Source organism: Salminus brasiliensis, chromosome 22 (genome assembly GCF_030463535.1).
Source record: "Salminus brasiliensis chromosome 22, fSalBra1.hap2, whole genome shotgun sequence".
Lineage (NCBI taxonomy): Eukaryota > Metazoa > Chordata > Actinopteri > Characiformes > Bryconidae > Salminus > Salminus brasiliensis.
Window position 1 is genome coordinate 30,433,599 of NC_132899.1, and position 11,714 is coordinate 30,445,312.

At 47.4% G+C, this 11,714-nt stretch overlaps 1 protein-coding gene across 1 annotated transcript; it reads left to right on the forward strand.

Moving 5' to 3' along the window:
• The first annotated feature begins 247 nt into the window (after positions 1–247).
• On the forward strand, positions 248–10,946 carry mmp25b (matrix metallopeptidase 25b). The gene is made up of 10 exons (XM_072667066.1): positions 248–319; positions 495–619; positions 2,773–2,905; positions 4,931–5,075; positions 5,341–5,804; positions 5,924–6,017; positions 7,127–7,209; positions 7,306–7,458; positions 8,285–8,572; positions 9,120–10,946. The coding sequence occupies exons 2-10, from the start codon at positions 518–520 to the stop codon at positions 9,386–9,388; spliced, it is 1,731 nt and encodes a 576-aa protein (XP_072523167.1). The 5' UTR covers positions 248–319; positions 495–517; the 3' UTR covers positions 9,389–10,946.
• Positions 10,947–11,714: the final 768 nt, after the last annotated feature.

Consider the following 11,714-nt stretch of genomic DNA (forward strand, 5'->3'; position numbering starts at 1 on the left):
ATTTTAACAGGGTAGATCATATTTTATTACCATGTATAAAAATATGCACACACACAAACACACACACACACACACACACACACACACAGTGTATAATGCACTACTCCAGTATGTGGGAAGTCCCTGCTGAGAAAGTCCTGTAGTCACATTTCATATGTCGATAGACTCGCTCGCGCGCACACACACACACACACACACACACACACACACAGACAGAGAGAGAGGCAGAGAGAGAGAGAGAGAGAGAGAGGGAGAGAGGTTATCGATCACTGCTCGGGCTGGTCTTGGAGTTGGAAGCAACACGGAGCGCGCGCGCAGGGTGAGCAGCCCCCCAACAACCCCCCAGTAAATAAACGCGTTTTGTTTCGTTTTACTGTTTTAAGTCTGAAGGGTCGTCACGCGCTGAAGGAGCCGGTGATGGAGTTAAGCGCGAGGAGTAGGAGCTCCACCAGCAGCGCGCACCACTGCTAACCCCTCTCTCCCCCCACCTTCAGGGTGCCCAGTGACCGGCCGAACGATGGACCCGGTGTCCGGTCTGCTCTGCCTAACGGCCACGGTGGTCGTGCTCGCCCCTCCGGTCACTCTCGCGCCGATGCCTGACCAGTACTCGCGGGGTGTGGTGAGTACTCTTCCTCATCTCAGCATCATCAACATCCGCCCAGCCTCGCGTCTGATTGTGGTGCAGCCTGTCGCCCAGAGCAGCTCAGGTTCTAGTCTTTGTCCAGAACATGGTCAGGAGGACCGGTCCGGCTGCTGACCAATAGAAACGCTCCAAAATGTACGTACCTGTGAGAAGTAGAAGGTGGAGCTGCTTATCTGGTCACTGATATTAGAATAAACACTAAAGCGGTGGGTGGAGGTTCTCCATCACTGTTTTCATCATTGGAACATCTCCTCATTAGAAGTTCTCCTCATGGAGTCTAGTGTTATTGAGAGTTCTCCTCAGATCAACACCTGGTTTGGTGGCAAATCAGAGCTTAATGATGGTCAATCAGGTGAGCATCCACGCTGTGCTGGCTGGACTGGGGGGGCATCCAGGAGAACCCTGGAGGAACCGAGCTCTGTTCTTCAGACTAGCTCACCGACAAGATCTCACTACTTTCTTTTTTTCAGAATGAGAAGCTCTCGTCTCTCTTTTGTACTGGATTCATGTTCACCTGCTTTGTCTGTTCTGAGGAGATCTGGAGCTTCTACTGGAGTAAAAACTCTCGGATGTCCAGAATGATGAATCTTTTTACACTGACTTCCACAGAAAGTCTCCTTTGGACAAACATGTCCACTTTGGTCTCATCTGTACGAAGAACGGTGTTCCAGAAGTCTTGTGGTTTGTTCAGATGAAACTTGGAAAAGTTTCCAGGAGAAAGAAACGTCTTTCTTTAAAACAAATAAATAAATTAAATTAAATTAAATTAAATTAAAAAAGCATGGCAGCCAAACAGCTCACACTTGTTCAGCACTGCCATGAACTTAAACATTTAGCATGCTAACTGAGGCCTGTAGAGTTTGGGGGTCATCTTTCAGATGTTTCTACACCTTGGTTGGAGTCCACCTGTAGGACATTCCGTTGACTGGCCATGATCTGTGATCCATGGCAAAAGCCAGGCCACGAGGAAAAGGTAGAAAGTCCTCAAATCCTGGAGCGCAAACCTTGTGGCATCGTTCCCAAGAAGACTGGTGCTCCAACTAAGTAGAGTAAAGCGTCCGAATACTTACGTCAATGCAACATTGAAGTTTTTCCTTTTAAATAAATTCGGTTTTCACCTTTGCGTTATGGGGTGCTGAGCGAAGGGACATGGTCTGCAGTGGTCAGAGGGGTTCAAGCAAATGAACTTAGAGCACAACAGGCCTGTGCTGTCCTTCGAGCGCGCTAAGCTACCTAGCAGTTGGAAAAGAGGCGGTGGCTGGCTTTGCATGTGTCAGAGGACGCCCTAGAGGACGGCCTGGTAGTCCTAGTGTCGGGTAATTGGCCTTCCAAATTGGGCAGAAAATGGGGTGAAATTAAAAAAATATTTATTTATGAGAAATAAAGAAATAAAATCTATTTTTATATTTATAAAAAAAAAGAATCAATCTAAACTAAAGTGCAACAGCTGAAATGGCCTGAGCGGATGTCAATAACGATGATGTAAACCTGCCAATCTCATAATCTGCAGCATTTTTGCGACATTTCCTAAATTTGCAAAACGATGTTATTGAGAAACTGTAGCTATAAAGTCATTCCATTACCACAGGTTCTCACGCCCAGCACGCCACTGCTGCGTCCTCACCTCAGCCCCTCAGCGTCTACTGCTACTGTCCAGATTTCATGTTACTCATAGTTCAAAGTCTAAATCTGAAGCAGAGGCGTAGCTGCAGTAAGCGGTAAGTGTTGGAGGGGGGTGGTTGGTGTGAAAAAAAAAGGCCTGTGGGCTTGCAGGTTTCCTCACCTGTGCTTCAGACTGGCAGTCGCGGCCATGACTGAGGTCTGGACGTCTGAGACCCAGCTGAGACACCGGAGCTCTGACCCAGAATCCGACCCAGAATACAGGACAGGTCTGGATCCAGCGGCATTCAGGAGGAAAACATACTGGATCACTTGAGTTTACTAATGGGTGAGATAACCCCATGTTAGCACACGCCAGGGAGAGCTTAACAAGCTAGCTGGTAGCTGAAGCTAGCAGTTGAGGCTGAGAGGGCTGTCGAGGGAGGGGTGGTGCTCGTGCAGGCCGATTAGCTGGTCAAGCTCCCTGCTATGCATGTAGCCTCCTCCTCCTCTTCTTCTTCTTGTTTCAGGACTGGCTGAGCAGGTATGGCTACCTGCCCCCTCCTGACCCGCGAGGGGGGAAACTGCAGACCAAAGAAGGAATCGAGAAAGCCATCCGGCAGATGCAGAGGTTCGGAGGACTGAGGGAAACGGGCAAACTTGGTAAATCAGTTAGTTCATACCCTTTTAAACAGCGTTACCATGGAGAACAACAGCCAGAATTTCTTACATAGCTTACAATCCCTATTCCTGAGGTGTTCATTAAAGGAGCAGTTTGAGTCCAGATTCAGATTCAGTTGATTAGCCGAGACATGTTTGATTTCTGGGGTGTACTAAGCTAGGATGCTAAGCTAACTGCTAACAAAACACTGGACACCCAAAAACGTTCATCTCTCAGACTGTCTCTCCGAACTCCTCCAGATCTTCATTCGGATGGGTTTTAGAAGACGATGAGAATTTAGTACTGCCAATTAACCTACGCTCATAGCTTCCCCTAGAACTAGCAATGCTCCCGAGAAAAGTGTCAGGTCCCCAGCTCCACCACTCCAGCTTACAGACGTCTGTGCCAGCCAAGAACGCTTTAAGAATGATGTGGGGAGAGAGAGAGCGCCATCTACCCACCCGGAGAGAGCTTGGCTAATTGTGCTCTGCCGATGGCAAAGAGGCATGACCTGGGATTTAAACTCGCGGCCTCTGGACCACAGTGGTAGAGCATTAGACTAGTTTTAGCTTAGAATTTTTAGGTAGGGTCTCTTCAGCTGCCACGTTACTAAATATTTAAAAGAAAGTTGATTCTGTGGGCTTCGGAAGCAAATAAATTACAATGGTGGGGGCTTTTATTTACAGAGAAGAGGCCGGTGTTTGTTAGCAATGTTAGCCTAGCAGCTCCTGTTCCAAACTATACGTAGAAGCTAAAATACAGTTCAGCCGATTCCTGAACCTGTAGACTCCCCTATTTCGTGCGTGACTCACAACCAAAACGTACGAGGCGGTAAAGACGAGTCAAAATACACGAGATACCCGATGTTAGCTGGTGGACCTGTGTGTCCGCCAGCTTGTACTCATCTGTAATTTGGGTTTGTAAGGTGGATTGTCTATGGTTTTGTCTATGGACACCCAGAACCTTCGCAGTCTTCTGCCTCTCGCTGTTTATATACTATCGTATTCAGACATTTCACTGCTTTAGAGAAGCTGAGACTCTAGGATACCCGTTACAAGCACCAAGACAATTCATCCACCTGAGTAAAGGGCTGTTTTCATGGGAAATATGAAGAATTTCTCAAATCTGACGTCAAAATGTTCAGGTTTAGGGTCCGATTAGCTCTTCGGGCTGTGGTCTCAGGCACATGGGGTCTCACTATAGAAAGACCTGAGATTGTCCTGAACAGTTTAATATAACACATGTGAGATTATCTAATGGGGAAGTGCCTTTAAAAGCCAAAAGAAAGAAGCGAAGTTTAAGAAGCAACTCCAGAGGGTTAAAGGGGCCTTCTGGAAAACTAAACACCAGCTTTTAAGTTGCAGCATTGCATTACTCACCTCCATACACCTCAAACTCAAACAGCCACTGATGTAGAGGCTCGGTACACACGCATTTCCAACAGCACGCCCTCAAAAACACTCCAGAATCCCAAATAGCTTGTAGTATTTCAGTAGCTCCTCCCACCTTCGAGACACATCGCCAGAAGGGAGCTCCAGTCTTCACACTGGAAAATCTCTGCCTGGCACCTAAAGCAGACCAGTGCAGGAGGGGAGCAGGCATGTCTAGGAGTGACGTAGCGGTGGACATGGGTTTCACCTGGGTGAGAGTCCACCTTTAAGATGACCTGTGAAGAGTAGAGTCGGGGGAAAAGGGTCACAGTTACTGGTGGGTTGTAGTCGGGTGACGATCTCCAGACATACCATCGTTGAAAGGTTCTGTTTGTTTGATCAGATTGTAGAGCTTTCTGATATCAGATCCGTTTCCAGTGACCATCTAAGGGCAGGGCTCTGGTCCTGTGTATATAGAGCTCTATGCAAAACTGCAGAGCTAGTCAGGGTTCGTCATCGACGATGCTTTCTTGGTTAGCGGCATGCTTTTATCACGCCCTGGCTGGACTGCATTAGGAGTGTCCATTTCTGGAATCCATATATTGATCTCCTGAGCTCTTCCTTTTATGCTCTCTCTCTCTCTCTCTCTCTCTCCAGACTCGGACACGCTGAAGCTGATGTCAACACCAAGATGCTCGCTGCCAGACATCGTAGGCACGGAGGACATGCTGAGGAGGAGGAGGAGGAGGAAGCGATACGCCCTCTCCGGGCTCCGCTGGGACAAAACTAATCTGACATGGAGGTTGGTTGTGATGCTCTGCCTCATTAAAGGGGAAGTCCGTCCATTTTTTTTTTTTTTTGAAATCTCTGCATAATTCATTAGCTGGAATTTGGAAATATGGAATGTGGATGATGGTCAAAAAAAAAAGTGGCAAATCTAAACGAATATGGTTTTCCTAAGGGACTACTTTGCGGCGCAGTACCCTGCATGTATCCCTCCACCATGAATGAATTCTACAGCCTTTTAAGCCTTCAACCTCCTTTCTTCTTACCACCTCTCCTCACAGCGTCCTGAATATCCCGACCCGCTCACCCTTCCTCAAGCAGGATCTGGTGACCACGCTGATGTTTCACGCCCTCAAGGTCTGGAGCGACAACACCAACATCCAGTTCCTCCAAAGCGAGGCCAATCGGGCCGACATCAAAATCTCCTTCGCCCAATCCCTCCACGACGACGGCTACCCGTTTGACGGGAAGGGCGGCACGCTCGCTCACGCCTTCTTCCCTGGAAACGTGGACATTGCCGGGGACACTCATTTCGACGATGAGGAGACCTGGACGTACGGAGACCAGGAAAATGCAGGCACGGACCTTTTCACCGTAGCGGTGCACGAGTTCGGCCACGCCCTGGGGCTCTCCCATTCCTCCTCGGACCCCTCCATCATGAAGCCGTACTACCAGGGTCCCGTGGGGGATGTCAGGGACTACACGCTGCCCATGGATGACCTCTTGGCCATTCAGACCTTGTATGGTGAGTCCAAAGCCAAAGGCATTATGCAAATACGACTGTTCTGATTGGTTGAATGCCTTCAGCCCTGTTTCATTGTTGTAAGGCACTGCATTCATGCCTCTGTTACTGTTTGACTGCAGGGATCAAACGGAAGATAGTCACACCTCCCCCTGGTGGTCGAACCACGCCACGCCTGCCTGAGCTGCCCAACACTCCACCGAGAGTGACTCTGCAGTGAGTGTGTGTGTGTGTGTGTGTGTGGGGGGGGGTGGGGGGTGGGGGGGGTTAGGAAACATTTCTGGCTTGAGTAAAAGTAGCAGTATTTAATAAGTACTTCCTTTGAAATGTAATTAATGATTGAGTAAAAGTACTTATGGTTTTTATAGTTAGTATCCAACATCTTCACGTTCCTCAAGGGTTCTTTATAGAACCATGACAACTCAAAGAACTATCTCTTTTATAGGAACCGGTTAAAAAGGTTCTGTCGAGCATTGTGATGATGCTATATTGCTCTGGTGGTGGTTGCTATGGTATTGCAGGTGGTTTCTTCCCCTGCTGATTTTCTCTCCCTGTGATATTATTAGACAAGGACACAGCCCTGAACAGGCAACCCTGCTCTTTGGCACAACCTGCTGGCCAAAGTGGTGTAAATGCATCTCAAAACCCAAATTCAATATTAGTATATTTAAAAAAAAAAAGTGTTCATATATTTATAATATTGAGACACAAAGCTAGGGGGCGCCGTTAGTGCTCAAACAACATTTGGTGTACATAAAATGTGGTGCACCCCAAGGACTGGGTGAAGAAACACTGACCATAAGCAGAAAACTGCTCAGCAAAGCAGTCCATCTAGACAGTGATCACAAACAGTATATGGACAAAAGTATTGGGACACCTGCCTCTTTATTTTTGAAGAGTTGATTTTTGGATTAACTGTCTCTACTGTCCAGGGAAGAAGGCTTTCTACTAGATTTTAGCGGAGCACTGCTGTGAAGATTTGACTGATTAAGTATTAGTGAGATCAGGATGTTGGATGATTATCCCCAACTCATTTAAGCACCAGCTATCGTTCCAGAGAACACAGTTCTTCCACAGCTGAGTGCTTGGGGGAGCTGCCTGGCATTAGGCAGCATGGTCCAGAGATTTTTGCATTTGCATCATCAGCAATGGTTGCAACTTAAAGTAGCAGAATGCATTTATTAGAATGGGTGTCCACAAACTTTTGGACATTTGGACAGTGCATCATCACACTCATTGGTCACCTATGTAACGCATATCAGCTGTTGTTTTAGGGGGGTTCACTGATGTGTTTGTCCTCTTACATTCTCCATCTTTGTCTTCAGGCCTGACCCCAGCTATCAGGCCCGCTGTAAGGGAGGATTCGACGCGGTGGCCAACATCAGAGGAGATGTGTTCTTTTTTAAAGGTATGTAGTCCTGAAGCTGAACACCATACGGCCATGTTTTTTTTTTTATTATGTCATCATCAATAAACCATTTCTTATCTGGACCGTCTGAATCAGGACCATACTTCTGGAGGATGCAGCGATCTGGATCCTTGGTGTCTCTCGCTCCCGCCCACATCACTAACTTCTGGATCGGCCTTCCACCCGACACAGACAAGATAGACGCCGTCTACGAGAGAAAGACCGACAGCCACATCATCTTCTTCATTGGTTAGTAAAGGCAGTACTGTGGTAGAGTTCTACAGGAATACGGAGCCTATACACTACATGTCCAAATGTTTGTGGACACCCCTTATAAAGAAAGTCACACCCATTGTTATTGGCACCATGCTCCCAAATGCCAGGCCCAGGGCTAGAGGGGTATAAAGCACCCCCCCCAGCATTGAGCTGTGTTCTCTGGAATGATGGATGATGGATGCTCCATCCAGTAATTTTGGGATGAGCTGGGGAGTTGGGGAAGAGTGGTGATCATTCAACACTCTCATCACTGAATGTAATCAAATCCTCACAGCAATGCTCCTCCAAAATCTAGTAGAGAACCTTCTTCCCTGGACAGTAGAGACAGTTACTCCAACAAAAGCAGGATAAACTATTTTAATACCCTTGATTTTTCAGAAAAACAAGGAATTAGCAGGTGTCCCAATACTTTTGTCCAAATAGAGTATAAATAGTGTACTAGTGTCCTGCCATACTGAAGCGATACAGTATGCCTTCTAGCTGTACACCAGCAAGGTAGAGCCCCAAGAGAGGGGTTTCTGATAAAGTGGCCAGCCTAATAGCATTTGCCACCATCAGGTTAGCATCACCACTGTGCTGAGAGTGGTCCACCACCCAGCAGTGGTCCCATCTATGAATGGAGTGTTTCTAATAAAATGGCCAGTGTAGGTATGAGATACAAAGCTAGAGAAGCTGGTCACAATACTAGATATACTACACCAAAAGCCTTGCAGTACTGCCATGGCCCACGGGGGGGCTGGGGGTGTGTAGAGAAACAGGTGGGTTTCTGAGGTCATAGGAGATGTGTTCCCTCTCTTAGGTTCACAGTTCTGGGTATTCAAGGACACGGTGGCTCTGCCTGGCTACCCGCGGCCCGTGTCCGAGTGGGGCATGAGGACTCAGCGCGGAAGCCCGGTGAAGAACGTGGAGGCGGCGTTTGTTTGGGCTCATAACGGGAAGACCTACCTGTTCAGCGGAGGAGAGTTCTGGAGATTCACCGAAGGTCAGGGAGGTGCAGTGCCCCGGCCGGACGCGGAATACCCCAGAAACGCCTCGCTCTGGAAGGATGTGCCCAGCGACCCTGATGACATCATGAGCTGGGGAACAGGTAAGAATATATATATATATGATCTAGCTGATGTAAACTCTTACTGGTGCATTAACAATGGGACGTGGTTACAGACTGGTGTGGATTATGTGAATTTCTTCTGGCCAAACTGGCCAACCAGCACAACAAGAATGGTCAAGGTGGTCAGCCAGCATGATCGAGCTGGTTGATCAGCATAACCTGCATGGTCAAGGTAGTTAACCAGCATAACTGTCATGACTGAGCTGGTCGACCAGCATAGCAAGGATGACAAAGCGTGTCACGATCCACCAGTTTACCCAGCATGACCAGCTTGAGCAAACTGGTCGACAAGCAGGAACACCTTAAATCAACACACTGGTCAAGAGCTAAGCTTGATGCTAAGCTTAACCATCAATGACCAGCTCTGAAAGCAGTCTTAACTGGATTTCCCAGCAGGGCTTATCCTGCAAACTCATCTGGACCTGTGATTGGTCAGGATGCTCACAGCACACACTAAAACAGCACTGATTGGTCAGAGGGTTCATTTGCATATTGCATATTATAGGTCTCCTCTTTCTTACCACAGCTGGAAACACGTACTTCTTCAAGGACAACTCCTACTGGGTCCTGAAGAGTGGGGGACTGGACCAGGACGTCATCACTCCCAAATCGATTGCGGTTGACTGGATGTTTTGCCCTGCTCCACCACACGCCACCCAATCAGCAGCCGGCCCGAGCTCTGGGGAAACAAAATGCAGCTGCGGCATCAATGAAGCCCCCATAGTGGCCAAACCTTCGTGGCTGATTTTCAGCTCACTTTTAATACTGTCTCAGTGCATCGCTCAGCTGATGTAAGACCGGGCTAAACGGGGCTCGGCTGAAGATAAGCAAATTTATATATATATTAAAAAAAAGTAACTGTGTTTTTTTCAAACGACACAATAATTAATTTATTTTTTAAATGAGATTCTGCAAAGGCAGACAGACAGGCCAGTACATTAGTCAGTTCCCAAAATCCCCACTGTTTACTTTACATAATCCATGGCTGTGTCCAAAACTGAAGGTACACTGTCTGGACAAAAGTATTGGGACACCTCTTAATCGTTAAATTCAGTGCCATTGCCACAGGTGTATAAAATCCAGCCCCTATCCCTGCAGTCTGCCTTTCTTCCACACGTCAGTGAAAGAACGGGAGGTTCTAAAGAGCTCACTGAACTCCAGCCTGGTTCTGTATGTAATAGGAGACACCGCTGCACCACCACCACCAAGTCAGCTGGTGAAATTTCCCTCCCTCCTAGATCTTCCTCCATCAGCTGTGAGTGGTGGTATTATTGAACAGTGGAAGAGTTTAGGAGGAACAGCTCACAGAGTGTCGATCAGACCACGTAATGTTACAGAGCGGGGTTAGGGCCGAGTGCTGAGCTCAGAGCATAGTGCAGAGCTCCAGACAGACCTGCTGCTGCTGCTAGAGCTCAGAGCAAAGGGGGACCGGCTCCATATTATTAATGCCTATGGGTTTAGAATGGGACGGCAAAAAATGCTCCGTCTTCAGGTACTAGGTGTAAGTGTCCCAATACTTTTGTCCAGGAGTGCAGTGATAAAGAGGTCTAAATTGCAAACGTCTAATTTACAGTACGTCCTCCTGTTGCCACGGTGTCAGTATCCGACTGCTAGCTGTTAGCGTTTAGCAATGTTAACCATGTAAGCCATTAGCATTTTTTTCAGGAAGACCAGGCCTCATTTTTCAGCTCTGCATCCAGTACAGTAATATACCAGTCCTGGTAGACCTAATAGACCTGTAAGACCAGTAAGATGGGAAGGCAAAAGTTTCTGGACGCACCCCAGCGTATCAGCGCCAGATGAAATCAGTATATTGTGTAGACCTATGCAACCCTCAAATGCACTCTCAGCTTTAAGCGTAATACTTAGTAATAAAAGCACAAAGCCCAGCAATGATCACAGTTCCAGGGTCAGGGGTGGGGAACTGACCGCTGCTTGGAGGTGGACGCTAGGTGGATGATTGATTTGCTTAATTTTTGATGTCTCTCTTCTTGTGAAAGCTGCACTCTCTGTGAGCCTCTTCAAAGCTCTGTGGGGTTGTAGGTTTGAGTCTCTGAGCCTCAGCTCTACCCACCAGAACGCAATGGGGTGAGGCCTAGAGGTTAGAGAAGAGGCTTAGTACCGGTTTGGTACGTGAGCCGGTCACCAAAAACTGCTGTTGATGCCAACAATGACGTCGGGCCTTGCTGGTGTCCCCCACCCCTGCAATCGACAATCAATAGTTTTTGGTTGATCAATAATGAGGATCATACAGAAGCACCATTTCCTTTCTATGCAAAGCTGGATATATGCTGCTTTATGATTTATGCTGATTTTGCCTTAAAGGAGCATTAAAGTACGTTTTCACACTTTCCGGCAGTGGCGTTCCCTCACTACAATACCCAGCATGCATCACACAAACACATCAGCAGTGCTCAACCAGTTTTACAGTCATCCCAAGAGCTATCGACTAAAACCCAACCAGGCTAGCATTAGTGGAACAAAAACTGACCCCAGACACAAGCAGTCAGCAGTGATACTCTATACGGACAAAAGTATTGGGACACCTGCGCATTCATTGCTTCTCTCTGCAATCAAGGGGCTTAAAAAGAGTTTCAGCCTCATGCTTTTGGTGGAGTAACTGTCTCTACGGTCCAGGAAAGAAGGCTTTCCACTAGATTTCGGAGCAGCATTGCTGTGAGGATTTGAGTGTCTTCAGATGTTGGATGATCACCACCCCACCTTATCTCAAGAAAAGTATTAAAGGGAGCACCAACCATCATTCCAGAGAACACAGGGGATACGATACTGGTGAGATTCAGTGTTTGTTAGCAGTGTCCACTCATTTGATTATTAATGGAAACCCACAGCAGACTGGTCACTGCCCTGCAGCTTAATGGCCAGGTAATAACCAATACTTCTCAGTACCGAAGCCTAAGCGAAGCCTCAAGACAGGAGACGAGAGTTCTGTTAGAAGACGTGGTTTTATTAACAGTGAACCGCACTTCACTGCTTCAGACCAGACCAGCAGGATGCCTCTGATCACACCCGGCTGTGCAAAAACACTTTTATTTAATCAAAGCTTCATTAAAACTTAACAAATTAATTGTCCATTCTTTGGGAGGCATCAGATTTAGGACCC

What these genes read in the sequence shown, in the direction of transcription:
- mmp25b (XM_072667066.1), top strand. Translation starts at nt 518, where the DNA reads ATGGACCCGGTGTCCGGTCTGCTCTGCCTAACGGCCACGGTGGTCGTG. An exon ending in GGCCATTCAGACCTTGTATG is followed by an intron (nt 5,805 to 5,923) that starts GTGAGTCCAAAG and finishes GTTTGACTGCAG; the next exon opens with GGATCAAACGGAAGATAGTC. An exon ending in CATCATGAGCTGGGGAACAG is followed by an intron (nt 8,573 to 9,119) that starts GTAAGAATATAT and finishes TTCTTACCACAG; the next exon opens with CTGGAAACACGTACTTCTTC.